This window comes from Rhinatrema bivittatum, chromosome 4, assembly GCF_901001135.1.
Source record: "Rhinatrema bivittatum chromosome 4, aRhiBiv1.1, whole genome shotgun sequence".
Classification (NCBI taxonomy): domain Eukaryota; kingdom Metazoa; phylum Chordata; class Amphibia; order Gymnophiona; family Rhinatrematidae; genus Rhinatrema; species Rhinatrema bivittatum.
In genome coordinates, this window is record NC_042618.1 from 384,472,455 (window position 1) to 384,488,164 (window position 15,710).

General features: G+C 43.5%; 1 protein-coding gene across 3 annotated transcripts in view; it reads right to left on the minus strand.

Annotated features, from left to right (window-relative positions):
- Positions 1 to 1,679: 1,679 nt before the first annotated feature.
- The window catches only part of FAM107A (family with sequence similarity 107 member A), a 144,239-nt gene continuing 130,208 nt past the window's right edge, over positions 1,680 to 15,710 (minus strand). For 2 of the 3 annotated variants that reach the window (XM_029600984.1, XM_029600983.1), the window contains exon 7: positions 3,870 to 4,089. In XM_029600984.1, coding sequence (XP_029456844.1) covers positions 4,074 to 4,089 — 16 coding nt within the window. In that variant the 3' untranslated portion in view covers positions 3,870 to 4,073. Of the gene's footprint in view, positions 2,575 to 3,869; positions 4,090 to 15,710 lie in introns of those variants that run through there. The other variant, XR_003856613.1, reaches the window with a different exon arrangement.

The following is a 15,710-nucleotide window of genomic DNA, read 5'->3' on the forward strand; positions in this document are numbered from 1 at the left end:
TGAATTATGTTGATGCAGACTCTGATTGTCCAAGAAAATGGGGTTTTTCCTGAGTTGAATTTGGATTTGAAAAGGGTTAGAGAAGGTTCACCCCTCACTAGTTAAATGGATAGAGATGAGGGGAAAATTTACTAAAACTTGAAACAAATAAGTGCCGAATACGATTTGATATTTATAATATAATATGCACATGTAAACACATTGCCACTTAATGTGGACTTACCTGCATCTACACTGTAGGCAGTTAAGAGCAGAGCCAAGAGAGGTAAAAGGACGAGCAGTAGCTTTGACTCCATAATAACACTAATGTAGCTTCACATATATTGTATGGTATTGGCCAGTAGCTGTGAAAGCCTTTTATAACTGCATGCGGTCGACTTTCCCCAACTTGAAATGCAAATGAAAATCCCCTTCATAATTCTTCCTTGACAGGTGTTAACCAGAGGGGTCTATTTGGCAAAGGTTTGTGCACATTCTGACCTTTCTGTGAAATTTCTTTATGAATAGGGTATAGGGTTTGCATTGCTCAATCCTCATATTATAGGTCAAGGTCTTAGGCTTCGGATCTTCAGCAAATGATGATTTATCTTTATCACATGCGGGTACAGATGGTGCAATGGCATAGGGTGTTGCAATCCCCAACCCCCCCCCCCCTCCCCCAACTTCTCTATGGAGAGGAAGAAAAAACAACTCAGTTTCAATTGCTGCAAGAAATTCCTAAGATTAGTAAGAAAACCATAATGTTCCTGAGACAGCATGAAAGGCTTGGAGTCTAGAACACAAAAGTAGATGAAAACTGGTTGCTGATGAATGCTATCTAAAAAGTATTCCTAGCAGAAGGGAATGCAGTAGCAGTAATGCAACTTAATGTTACTTTAGAACTGTTTGTAATTATATAAAAAATAATTTATTCACAAATATTTCTATACTGCTTACTGGCCAAAAAAGATTATCTGAGTGGTTTATGTCTAGCATGCAACTCAACACTGTATACCTATAGTTAGACTTTATGCCCCTATGAGCATCGCTTTGCACTTGTCCAAGTTAAACTTCATCTACCATTGAGATGCCCAATCCTCCAAATCCTCCAATTTTGCAGGTTCCTTCTGCAGTCCCTCAAAGTCTGCTTGTGCTTTAACAATTTTGAAAAAATTTGTGTCATCTTATTTGTCCTTTCCTTTTCCAGACTATTTATGAATATATAAAACAGTCTTAGCACCAGTAGTTTATCTTTTACCATTGGGAAAACTGTCCCTTTAGTCCTACTCTGTTTCCTATATTTTAACTGGTTTCCAAGCCGCAATAAGATATCACCTCTTACCCCATTTCATGAGGTCTGTAATTAGGACTTTGTCAAAAGTTTTTCAAAATCCAGATACATTATATCGACCGGTTCTCCTCTAGCCACATGTTTATTTCTTCAAAAAATCCCTTAGAGTGGTAAGGCAAGACTGCCTTTTGCTAAATTCATGTGGGCTCCTCCCCAATAGGTCAAGTCTATTCATACAGGCAATAATTTTGCTTTTAAGAATATCTTCTATTATTTTGTTTGGCACCAACTTGACTTGCCAATCTATAGTTTTCTGGATCACCCCAACACCCTTTTTAAAAATTGGTATTACATTGGTTACCTTCCAGCCTTCATGTACTGTGGTTGTTTTTAATGATTGACTACAGATTACTAGCTGCAGGTTTGTTGATTTGTTACTCTGTCAGTTTGATCTATTACCTCTATAATTTTCACAGTGCTATTGTCACGGTTTCGCCTGCTATGCAGTCTCCCTATGCCAAGATTCCACCTGCTGTGCAATCTTCCTTCCACCAGAGGTCCTCAGCGATCCTCATTCACAGGGTTGCTAGTTACCTCCTTACTGGTCACACCACACCTCAGCCTCAACCCTACTTGACACAGCCTGCTCAATACCTCAGTGCCTCCTCAGTGAGTTACCTCAGCTCTCTGACGTGGCCACTCTTACTTGGTTATCTTGTCTTACTTTGCAGCCTACCCAGATCTCCTGCCTTGCCTTATTGCCTCTCTGGGCCTTGCCTAGCCCTGTGGCTCTGGACCTTCTGCCTTGCCTTACCTTGTGCATCTCCGAGCCTTCTACCTTGCCTAATCCTTTGGCCTCCGGGCCTTCTGCCTTGTTTAGCAGCCTCTGGACCTTCTGCATAGCGACCTCTGGGCCTTGTTTCTTCTGTTCTCTGTCCTGTTTTTGTTCTGCCCTGCCCAGTTCACTCTTTGACTGTCTCCTAAGCCTTGCCTTTGTCCTTGGCCCAGCCCTGTCTGTATGAAGCCCCCAATCTATGCTTGAACCCAGCTTCCAGCCTGTGCCTGCACCCAGTTCCCAGCTTGTGTCTGACCTCAGTTTCCAGTTTGTGTCTGCACCATGATGTTTTGCTGGAGGAAAGTCCTATCAAACCCAAGGGCTTACCCTGCAGGGACGGAGGTTGGTTAGGCAGACTAGCCTTAGTCCAGTCCTGCACTGCTCTTGCAGGGGTGCTCCCTGACTCCAGCCTGCCAGACCATGATAGATATGCTTCATTTCTGTGAATCATCGCCATCTAAGAATGCATCTGGTGTGTGTGTGTATGGTAAAGACCAAAGCAAAAAATTAATTTAGTTTTTCTACCATGGCTTTATCATCCCAGAGTATCCCTTTTACTCTTAATCTATGGCTAGCTTCTTGTCAAATTCCCCACCCCCATCAGTACATCACTGAATTTATGTACTGGGTAATATTTGTAGATTATTTATTACTTTTCTATTCTAAACGTTTACATATCCTATTACTATTTAAAGTTTCTAAAACATTACTGGATGCGCAGCTTCTTGACAATAGTGCTGAAAGTGTAGTACAATAAACTTTATTGTCCATTATATTTCTGTATGACCTATTGTTGATGGATTCAACTTTTTGTCAGGCAGTCAATTTGGTGTTGCAAGATTGTATGAGAATGTTATACATTTGGGTAATGTTAATTATGTTGTATCATGTCCTGAGCATCTCTAGTGAGATGGCTTGTTATAAATATTTTAAAGAAATAGTTGTTTTTTAAAGTATTTATCGGGAAATATGAACTAATGAGCACATTTTCATGCAATGAATCTTTATTAAAGGGCAAGAACATGAACTAGCTGGCCACAAGGCATGCTGTGGAGGCAGCAGCAGATTTATACCCCGGTCACAAGTAGGAACATGGACAGCCAGCTGTGCCTCGCTTCTCCTCTCCATCCCTCATTATATGATGGTGCCATAGCTGATGATAGGGAACAAGTGACTGAAACAGGCGAGGCAGCTGCTCATAGGCTCTTACCTACTTTGCCTATTGGTAAAGCTGCCCCTGCATTGAGGTAGTACATAAAGGCCTGGGGAAGGAGGGAAGATGAATTCAGCTACTGTGGTGGATTCTGCCAGCCAATCAGCCAATGGCATTGAATGGGTATCTTGGAGGAAACTGCAATATTTCTGGCATTATCATACAGGTGAACAAGAAGAATCAGGCCATATGTTCATGTTCCATTCCCTGCCATATGATCATGTTCCATTCCCTGCTGTAATCTGCACTTCACATAGCTTTATTATTGACCAACAAACCTCCAAATAAGGGTCTTTACAATAAAAGATTTTTTGGATTCCTTGGAAGTCATCTAGTTTTTGATTATTGGAAATACAATGAATAACCAATACTTCCTTTTCATCTCTAGTAGTATCGAATAACCATGCGCTCTGTGCACTAACATGGCTACATATTCAGCACTTACGTTTATGAACTTTTATGGGAAGCTGTTTGGATTGAATGTATTTATCATGTAAGTGCAGATTTGTTTTATTTTTTCTAATGGACACAGAGAAAAGCCTTCAACACGCTTATGACAAAATGGTACATTTTATCTTCTTTCTACTTTTTATTAGAGTAATAGTACAGCAGAGCTGCCACCATGCAATTTTTTCTGCTTTTCTACATCTTAATGCCGACTGCATGGTTCTCCATTTCACCTTCCTCATTGATCTGGGTGGGAGGAGTTCCCCTTTGCCAACATTAACGAGCCATTGTGTCTGGAGGAGCAGAGGTCAGGAGAGAGGACTCCTATAAAAGATCAGAAATCTCATTCTGTTAATTAAACATTTCTATATCTAGATGCAGACAAAAATCACATTTTTTATGGCCAAATAATTAAAACAAATGAGAAATATTTCTTAAACTACGACATTTCCAGAAAGTTAGAAATGCACAAATTTTGATTTAAAAAATATTAGTATTGTGTTACTATACTAGAAACTGTGCCCCTGCTTGCCAACCCCACCGATGTGGGGGTGCGAATGGTATAGGGGTGGGCAGATGTGTGTGTGCAGGCACATGGGGACACTGTTTCCCATTCGTATGCTCTATTTTGTCATACTTCCCCTCTCCACCTCTATTTCTGTGTGTGTGGGGTTGGTATAGGTGAGGTGCATGTGGGGGGTAGTAGTGGTGTAAAGTAGGAGAGGTGGAGAAGTGGGAGTGGTGTGGTTAGGGTATGTATGTGTGGGGGGGCAGTGTGTGTGTGTGTGCGCGCACTCTTTCCATCTCACACTCCACTGTCCCCCCTTCCTCCCCCCGTGTGTGTGTGTGTGGAGTGTGATGTAGGTGGGGGAAAGTGATGTGAAGGCAAGAAGTGCTGTAGGATTTTAATGGGGAAGTGGTGCTGGTGTAGGGTGGGTGTGTGTGTGTGCAGGTGGATGGAGGAAGATGGTGGCAGGTATGCTAGAACTGGGAGGTAGTGTCTGTGTGTTTTATTTATTATTTATTTTATTATTAAAGGCTTTTATATACCGACTTTCTTGATACAAATCAAATCAACTCGGTTTACAATGAACTAAGCAGAAAATATAATTAACCAATCAACAAGAGATAAGGAGCATACAGTTACATTATAACAAGGATGCCTTAACTTGGAGTAAGAAATAAAGAAGGGGTGAACGAAAAAAGTAAATAAATAAATACTATATACAAAAGAGGGGGGCAAGGAGCCAACCTCTTTAATAAATACTATGCATGAGAAATATGGAAAATTTGTTTAAATAGGTGGGTGGTGGACAATTCTAGATCAGGCAATGGGGTTTGTAGTGGGGAAGGCTTGGCTGAACAGCCATGTCTTTAGTTTTTTTTTAAAAGTTGTTAAACAGGTCTCCAGTCTGAGGTCCGGGGGCATGGCGTTCCAAATGGAAGGGCCTGCGGTAGAGAATGACCGGTCTCTGATGTTTGCGTGGTACACTGATTTGATTGGAGGAACGTGTAGAGATCCCTTGTAGGCATCCCTTAAAGGCCTGGCCGTCGAATGCAGTCTGAGAGGATGAAGCAGATCCAGAGGGGTCTGATGGTGGATATTTTTATGAATGATTGTGAGAGATTTATGAAGGATCCGGAAGTTTACTGGGAGCCAGTGGAGATCTTTTAGAATGGGAGAGATATGCTCTCTCCGATTGGTATTTGTCAAGATTCTTGCCGCTGCATTTTGTAGCAACTGGAGAGGTTTAATAGTAGAGGCTGGAAGACCATGCAGAATGGAATTGCAATAGTCGATCTTGGAGAACAGAATGGCTTGGAGGACGGATCTGAAATCGTAATGGAATAGGAGCGGTTTGAGTTTTTTGAGTACTTGTAACTTGTAGAAGCACTCTTTAGTAGTGTGTTTTATAAAATGCTTTAGGTTCAGGTGATTGTCGATTAAGACTCCAAGATCTCTGGCATGTGATATATGTGGAATATTTTGTGATTGGAGTAGTATGGGACTGCCTTCTGGAGTAATTAGCAAGAGTTCGGTTTTAGAAGTGTTGAGCACGAGGTTGAGGCTGGATAAGTAATGGTTTATAGTTTGTAGATGAGAGTTCCATAACCTGAGTGTTGAGTCCAGTGAGTTGGATATAGGGATTAAAATTTGAACGTCGTCTGCGTAAATATAAAATTTGAGTTTAAAGTTTGAGAGTAGGTGACAGAGGGGAATTATGTAGATATTAAACAGGGTGGGTGATAAGGAGGAGCCCTGGGGGACGCCAAAAGGAGCATTAGTATGAGGAGATTCCTTGTTTTTGATTTTTACCTTATAGCCTCTATTGCTAAGGAAGGATTCGAACCATCTGAGGGCTGAACCTGTAATTCCTATGTCTGAAAGCCGGTTTAGAAGGATATTGTGATTTACCGTATCAAAAGCCGCGGAGATGTCGAGGAGAGCTAAGAGAAACGACTGTCCTTTATCAAAGCCAATATATAGTTGATCCAGGAGAGAGGTGAGGAGGGTTTCAGTATTGTGTTCTTTTCAGAAACCATATTGAGCCATGTGTAGTATATGTTGTGGTCTTCTAGGTAATTTGAAAGTTGCTTATTTACAATTTTCTCCATGATCTTAGCTATAAATGGGAGATTTGATATGGGGCGGTAATTGTTGAGGTCTTCCGGGTCCAGGTTGGATTTTTTGAGTATGGGTTTGAGCGTGGCCAATTTGAGAACGTCCGGGAATGTTCCTTGTGAAAGGGAACAATTGATGATATCGGCCAGATATTTGGATATGTATTCTGGTATGAGAATCAGTAACTTAGAAGGTATTTGGTCCAGTGGGTGGGTCGAAGGTTTCATTCTTTTTATCAGGGATTCTACCTCTAAAGTGTGGGTAGGATCAAAGGAGTCCAATCTTATGTCTGTGTTTGGTAGGAGAACTGTGTCCTGAAGAAGAGGATTTGGGCTGGTAGGTAATCTGGCCAGGGTATTTGTGATTTTGTTTTGAAAGAATAAGGCCAGGTCATTGGCCTTCGATTGGGCTGTATCGTCAGGGATAGTAGGAGGAACCGTTTTGGTAAATTCCGAAACATAAGAGAAGAGGGCCTTCGCATCATACAGCATGTCATGGATACGGTAAGCATAGAAATCTCTTTTTGATCGAAGTGTTGCTGATCTGTAATGGTGGAGAGTTGTTTTGTATATGGAAAGAGAGAGGGGATTAGGATTCTTCCTCCATTCTTTTTCTTTCCGTCTTAGATTTTGCTTCTGAGTGCGGAGTTCGTTTGAGAACCACAGTTGCTTATTTTTTTGAGAAGGATTTATATTTTTTTTTGACAGTGGGCATAAATCATTGGCTATCATTTCGGTAATGTTTTGCCATGAGGTGATAGCTGAATTGGGATTGGAAAGATCCAAGTTAGGAAGTTTTCTGATCAGGGATTTGCCAAGATCTTCTGAAGGACATGTTTTCCTGTAGTATAGAGTGGTAGGATGATGAGGTGTGGTCAATCCTGTCAATGACCTGAAGGTGGAGTTGATCATAAAATGATCTGACCATGGGACTGGGAGGCATAAGGGAGGTGAGAGTGGAGTGAGATTAGAGTTTGTGAAGATAAGGTCAAGAGTGTGACCTGCTTTATGTGTTGGTTGGTTAATGTGCTGTTTGAAGCCCATGTCTGAGAGGGCTGATAGGAAAGCATCTCAATTGGACGATCGAGGATTGGCATCAATGTGGAGGTTAAAATCTCCAATGATTATGGCAGGAGAATCTGGTTTTAAGTATTTGGCTATAACTTCTACCATAGGAAAGGCATCTTGATCTAAAAGTCCGGGAGGAGCGTAGGTGAGGAGGATTTGAAGCGACTTAGATTTGAATAAGCCTACCTCAAGTTTGGGTATAGTATAGAAAGGTTGTTGCGTGAGGTTAAAAAGTTTTTTTGCAGCTATTAGGAGACCTCCTCCTTTTTTTTTCTTTCTGGGTAAGGAGAAGACATCATAAATCTGTGTAGGCAATTGATTTAATAAGACTGTATCTGAGGGTTTTAACCAGGTCTCTGTGATGGCACAGATGTCTGGTCCGGTATCTAGCAAATGGTCATTAAGGATGTGGGGTTTTTTAGTGATTGACTGGGCATTGAAGAGTGATAAGGTGAATAGAGCCAGTCCAAGTAGTTGTGTAATGGGTGAGATCATTACAGGGGTTAGATTTCTACGAGTTATAGGTCGATATCTTAGCGTAGGCTTCATCTTGAAGCAGGTGTTGTGATGTATTATATGTATTGGGTGTCCTAGTAACATGGTTGTACTAGGGAGATTGCTTTGATGAGATTGTCAGTACCAGGTGTCCTATGAAGTTGTGGCGGTAATGGATTGTGGAAGTGTTCTTTGGGGGGGTCTGACTAATATGTTTGGTTGTGTTAATCTTTTGCTGGATGAGGCTGAGGCAGTTGGATGAATGCTGGAGTGGTTTATCTATCCCTTCACCCGCTCTACCCTCCACCACTCTCCACTTCCTCCCCCTATGTATATGTGTGTGAGAGGATGTTTGGTGGGAGTGATGTATGTAGGAGGGGGGAGTGTGAGGGTGGTGGGGTATGTAAGTAGAATGGGTGGGTGTGGGGGGTGAGTTTGTGTGAGGGTGGGGGGCACAGTGAGGGTGTGGGTGTATGGAGGATGTGATGGGGGGGGGGAATGGAACAGTGTGTATGCATGCAATTTCCCTGTCATATTCTCCACTTGTCCCCTTCCATGTTCCCTCTCCTCCCTCACCCCTTCCCTCTCACTCCTGTAACTCACCCCCTCTCCTATCTCCCATTTAACTCCTCTAACTCATGCCAATCCTCCTTCCCTCCCCTCTTTCCACCTCTGGCTAAGCGTTCCTGCTACTGGTGGGCCTGGGAAACCTCACCAGTCACTCTTTTCCTCTAGTGGAGTCCGGAAAACCCGAGACACCTCTCTATTACTTCCCCCCACCCCTGCCACTATAACAGTGATGATTATGCTAGCCCTGGCCCTGCGTTTCCCAAGGTCTCTTGCACCAATATCAGTGGTGTGCTGCTGTGGCCTTCTGTTCCAGATAAGCATTACTATGCTTGTGCATGCACAGGTGCGCTGCTGATCTTGGGTTCAAGTTTTTGGAGTGGAGTATGGTGGCACAAAGGATTTGTGGAAGAGGTTTCTGGGGGGGTGTGTATGTATTTGGGGGAGTTATATGGGAGGATATATTGTATATGTGGGTGAGCGTTGATGGTGTGAAGATGGTGGTGGTGGTGGTGTGAGGGCTAAGTGGGTGGGGTGTGTTGGTGTGTTGCTACTGGGCTTGTGGTTGTGTGTCTATGGCGTAGATGGGAGGGTTAAAGTGGAGATGAAGGGTGTATGAAACATAGAAACATAGAAATGACGGCAGAAGAAGACCAAACGGCCCATCCAGTCTGCCCAGCAAGCCTCACACATTTTTTCTCTCATACTTATCTGTTTCTCTTAGCTCTTGGTTCTATTTCCCTTCCACCCCCACCATTAATGTAGAGAGCAGTGATGGAGCTGCATCCAAGTGAAATGTCTAGCTTGATTAGTTAGGGGTAGTAGGGGTAGTAACCGCCGCAATAAGTAAGCTACACCCATGCTTATTTGTTTTACCCAGACTATGTTATACAGCCCTTATTGGTTGTTTTTCTTCTCCCCTGCCGTTGAAGCAGGGAGCTATGCTGGATATGCGTGAAGTATCAGTTTTTCTTTTCCCCTGCCGTTGAAGCAGAGAGCTATGCTGGAAATGCGTGATGTATCAGTCTTTCTCCCATGCCGTTGAAGCAGAGAGCCACGCTGGATAATGACAATGTATGTGTCATTGCTGGGAGGGCGTGAGTGGTGTGAGTGGCTGAGAGATATGTATGTGACGATATGTTTTAGTGGTTTGGGTGGTGTGGAGTGTTGTGGGTGTTTGAGTGGCTAGCGATGAGTAGGCATGCAGGGGTGTTGAGTGTTACAACTGGGTTTGCAGAAATGTGGAGGTGTGAGGGGCATGTGTGGGTGATGTGTGATGGTAATGTAAATGGTCTGAAGGGTTGAGTAGATGGTGGAAAGAAGTGAGTGGGTGTGCGTGGGGAAGGGGGCGAGTGTTGTGACAGGGTTTCCAGTGATGTGCATTGTATAGGTGTCTACAGTGAGGGGGTGTGTGGATGGGGATATGTGAGAGTATGTCTTTTGTGGAGTGTATGTGGGGGTGGGAAAATAGGTTTGCAGGGAAGGGGCAGAGTGTTGCAACAAGGTTGGTGGTTGTGTGGAGGTGGACGTACAGGTTGTGTTGTGGGTGATGGTATCAATGGCGTGAGAGGGTGAGTGTATAGGGGCGACTGTTGCAAGTGTTCTGGTAGTACATATGGAATGAGTAGCTGGTGAGACTGTGTGGGTGGGGATTTCGGAGCGGTGTCTCAGGTTGTGTTTTTGTAGTGAGTGGTGTGGGGGTGAATGGTGTTGGGTGGGGGAAGAGGCACGTTTGTAGATTGTATGCATTGGGGAGGACTGTGGGTATGTGAGGGTGAATGCAGGAGTGCGGGCACTCTTTTCGCATTGCACTCCACACTTTGTTATCCTTCCTACTGCCTGTCTACTTACAGACCCTTTCTTCATCTTGCACACACTATCTGCGCCTATCCGGTCCGCTCTCCCTCTACTGTTTTGCCCACGTGAGCCGCTACCTGTGGCTCAAATTTCAGAGTTTGTTTGCGGGCTGGTTCTCTACCTGCTGCCACCCCTCCTCCCCCTTTTCATGCCGTCACAGACTCGGGGATATTGTAAAGCTCTGGTAGGAGTTTGAACGTTTTGTTTGCCTGTTTCTGCCGGCTCCTCACTGACTTTTGCTGTGAAGCCGCAGCAGCAGCATGCATTTACCACCGGTCCAGCAGTTTCTCTCTCGTCCTTCTCACTCCGCATTTGTTTCTCCTGCTGGGATCCGTGCGCACATTAGAACTTGCGCATGCGCAATCATGCTCAAATTATTACCCGGAAGTACCTGGTGCAGCTCGGGTGCATGAATTATTTAAATATTAAAATCACACAAAAGTGAAAAAGATAAATACTGTTTCTTTTTATAAACTAATTAACTGAAAGCATATGGAAACTTAAGAGAATCTCTCCATAAACTACATTGACAGTCTCGTCTGGCTGCAATAGTATATTTGACTTCTCCCGTTGCCCAACACTAGAGAGCGCTACATAAAGCTGTCCATAGGAGAAACGGCCCCTTCGCTTAGTGGGGTAAAACGTGGTTGGAAAATTATGGGGGTGATCGATAGCGATTCTTGTTAACTGTTGGTACACTAATTGGCAGTAGGCTAATGACAACCTTTTTTTTGTCTCACATTCATTTTTCATGTTTGTTTCTAGGGTTTATCAGCATTTCAGATAGACCGTCTGACACAACGTTTTTTATATATAAACATTTTAATATACAGAATATTCATAAACTATATTTTATATATTTATATATTTTTGGGCTAGTAATTTTCTCCTGTTCCTTTACTACTACTATTATACTCAGCACTTTTGTAGCACTACTGCAGGTGCACAGTGTTGTACAAAAACATAAGAGCAGTCACTTCTCAGTAGAGCTTACAAACTAATCAGGACAAGCATACATGACAAAAAAGAGACTGAGAATGTTATTAAGAAAATTGTTAAAAATTAATGAAGCTGTAAGAGGGATTAAGATTTAAAAGAAGCCTTAAAAATGGGTTTTTAGATGAGATTTAAATAAGGCAAAAAAGGAAGCATGATGCACCAGCTCAGGAAGCCTATTATTCCAAGCATATGGTGCAGCTAGGTGGAAAGCACAGAGTTGGGAATTGGTGATAGAGGAGAAGGGCATAGAAAGAAATGAGTTGCCTGATGAGCGAAGTGCATGAGGAGGGCTGTAGAGAAGGATAAGAGAGGAAAAGCAGTGAGAACATGCAGAGTAAAGGTTCTTTTGGTGAGTAAGAAGAGCTTGAACTGATTGCAGGAACAGATAGGGAGCCAATGTAGTAACTTGAGAAAAGGGGTGATTTGTGTGTAGTGACTTTAATGAAAGGTAAGTCATACAGCTAAATTTTGAATGGATTGCAATGGGAAGAGAAATGGCTCACTGGGAGACCTGGGAGGAGCACGTTCTAATAGTCTAAGTGGGAGATGATGAGTGAATAGAGAATCTTCTGGTAGAGTGTTTAGAAAGGAAGAGACACATTTTGGTGAGGTTACACAGAAAGAAACCACACATTTTAGCATATCTGTAGAGAAGAAGAGGGAGAAGATGATGCCAAGGTTATGGGCTGAAGGGACAGGGAGTATTACAGTGTTATCCACAGAAATAAAGAAAGGTGGAAAAGGGGAAGTTGGCTTGGAGGGAAAGCTAAGGAGCTCTGTTTTGAGTTTAAGATGGTGGTGGGACATCCAGGCAGCAATGTTAGACAAGCAGGCTGAGATCTGGGACTGGATTCCTGATGAAATTTCTAGTGTAGAGAGCTAAATCTGGGACTTATCAACATAAAGATGATATTGAAAGCATGAAAGGAAATCAGAACACCAAGGGAATGAGTATGCAGAGAGAACAGAAGAGAGCCGAGGTTAGAACCCTGAGGCAGAATAATTGATAGTGGTATGACAGTAGAAGAGGATCTGTCAGAGGAAGCACTAAAAGTGCGATGGGAGAGGTAAGAAGAGAACCAAGATAGGACAGAGTCCTGAATTACTCGCTTAATACAATAAAGGCCTAGGTGACATACAAAATAACATTCATAAAATCCAAATATATAATGAAAAACAAACATAAGAAAGGTAGCTTACTGAACAATCCTGTAATAGTGAAGAAGCTTTAAATACTAAACCTAACCCCATTCAGTAATAAGCTTTTTTAAACAGGAAAGTTTTTAACACACCTCTGAATGTTTTTAAACAAACACAGACTTAGTTCCATGGAAAAAGAATTCTGTAGAATTGGAGCTGTGATAGAGAATGCAGATTCCCTTGTAAGGCATAAGTGAGCACGTTTTAGAGATGGGTCATCCAAAAAGCCTCGTTGTAAAGATCTTAATTGATGTGAAGAGTGAAGACTGATACAAGTGAGGACAGATTATCAAGGAATAGGTTGTGATCAACAGTGTCAAATGCAGCAGATAGGTCAAGAAGGGTAAAGGTTGAGTAAAGGCCTTTGGTTATAGCATTAAACAGGTTATTGGAGACTGGCAAGTACTGTTTCTGTGGAATGTAGAGAGTGAAAACCAAACTGGAGTGGATCAAGAATAGCATGAGATGAAACAAAGTCAAGATGGTGGCAGCGAACAACACGTTCAGGTAGTTTGGATGCAAAAGGGAGGAGGGAGATGGGATGATAGTTGGCATGGTAGTTAAGGTCCAGTGAAGGTTTTTTGAGGAGTGGTGTGATCACACAATGTTTGAAGGCAGCAGGGACTGTAGCATAGAAAGTGATAGACTGAGGATGTGACTGTTGCGCCTGTCGGTCGCAGACGGCTTCAACTTCTGTTGCTCACCTCCTTTTTCCCTGCATCAGTAATTCTCGGATAATTGGCGACCTCTGCCTCTGCATGCCGCTCTCCTCAGTGTTCCTGGGACGGCATGGGCACTCCCGTCTGCCATCTTGAATCGGGGGCTACCTAGGGCACGCGCGCATGCCAAGCCCCATCTTATACACATCATGGCTGGAGCCTCGGGGGCGTCCCTTCCGCATGACGTCATCTGCCTTCTTGTATTTGAACCAGCCGGTCTGAGCTACCTACAAGTTAGCAAGGACTTCCTTCCTGCTGAATTCCACTCCTTCGGAGATGCTTCGCTTCGCTACGCTGAGCTCAATTCTGACTCAGAGACTCGAACGCCTTAGGTACCCACTCCTCTGGGGCCTTGTCACATTCAGGCTATCCGTTCCTCGGAGGGCCTTCCTGCCTGGAGTCTCCTTCATCTACTCTGGACTTTGTCTGGTTCAGCCTTTTGAGTTCGCTACCTTCTGCTGACGGAATCTCCGGTGTACCCCGTGCCTCGGGCCACTACCGTGCTCGCCTCAGCAATCCTCCTTGCACACTTCAGAGTGAGTACCATCACCTATTCAGGTCTGCTGACCTCCAGCTCTTCTCTCAATATTATCCTGAGATTCTTGGTGTATCCCGCGCTGTGGGCCACTACCGGATCCACATTGAGAAGTTACATCTTTAGAGGAACTCCCTGGCATACCCCGCCTCACGGGCCACTACCGGGGATATCATCATTGAGCTACCTTTTCCTCTGGACTGTGTCTCTCTTCCCACTTGGTGGGTTTCCTCAATGTTCCAGTACAATAAAGTCTCTTTGCTATTATGTCCGTCTCAGCTGAGGCCACGCCTATCGTGATGAGTCCCCACAGGGCTCCTCCCTGTGGGTGGCGTCATCTCTCACCATGATCCAGGGTCTACAAACATACCAGTTTATAACAGTGACAGATGGAAGGGATAACTGCAGAGGAAATAGAGCTGAGGAACTGGGTGGGAATGGAGTCAGAGGAACAAGTAGTGAGTTTGGAGGAGAAGAGAAGATGGATAGTTTCCTCTACTTTGACTTCAGAAAAGGAGGAGAGAGTGGCTGAGGCCAGAGAAAGGTTAGAGGAATGAAATAGAAGAGAGGAAGATAGAATGGTTGAGAACTCAAGACTAATTTTGTGAATCTTGTCATGGAATTAGTCAGCCATAGTTTGGGGAGAATGATGGGGGAGGGAGGTGAAAGAAGTTTCAGGAGGGAATTGAGTGTGGCAAAGAGATGGCAAGGGTTGGATGCAAGACAGTTTGCCAAATGTACTGGAAAGAGATAAGCATGTTTTGAAAAGTATAAAGTCAGCATGGACACAGGATTTTAGCCAGAGGCATTTTGCAGAGCGGGTATAGGAATGTAAGAAGTGAATTCTAGGGGTGAGCAAAGGTTTGTTACCTCTTACAGGTTGAGTAAGGGGAGGGGGTAAATGTGTCTAAATCAGAAGAGAGTATAGTCTTGTTAGAAGAAACTACTTCGTCAACTGACAGACAATGTAATGAGGGAAAGGGGAGATGACTGGATGGTGACTGGATGAGGTTAGGGGGGAGGGTGGTTTACAGTGAAAGTTATCAAATGATGGTTTGAGAGAGAAAGACCTGAGGTGGCGAAATCTGAGTCAGCAGGAGGAAAGGACTAGATCAAGGCAGTGGCCATGTTTGTGAGTAAGGGTGATAGAGCAGAGTCAGAGATCAAATGAGGAGGTTAAGGAAAGGAGATTTGAAGCATATAAGTCAGAAGGATCAACAACATGGAGGTTAAAGTTGCCAAGTATAAGAGTAGTGGAAGATGAGTCAAGGAAGAAGGGAAACCAGGAATAAAAGTTCTTTATCAGGGAGGTCGATAAATGACAGCTCCTGGGAGAGATAGTGGAATGAATAGGTGGATGATGGAATGGGCCTAAGAGGAAGAAAAAGAGTGGTATCAAAGTGGAAGAAGTGGTTGAAAACTACAGGAGGGGGAGAGCAGAAATCTAATACCATCCCCACCATGGCCTACTGTGCAAAGTATATGGGAGAAAAGGTAACCTCTATGACAGAGAGCAGCAACTGAAGCAGAGTCCTTAGGGAAAAGCCAGACAAGGTGAGAAGATGAAGACTATTGAGAGATAAAGAGGTAATGAATGTAGAAATACAATGGGCATTTCACAAGGAGCACAAGAAAGGAAGAGAAGAGGGAGGGAGAAGGGGAATTGTGATAAGATTGGAAAGGTACTGGTTTCATATGCACAGATGGGGTGAAAGTTGCCTTGGAGGGCCAGGATTGGGACTAAGGTGTGACAACAGTGACAAGAATGAGATGCTGTCAGGGAGAGTGGAGATGGCTGTTTAAGAGGAAGAAAATGTAGAAGTTGAAGAGTGGTGGACAGTACTGATGACAGAATGGCAGGTGAGGAAAATAATGTAGGGAAT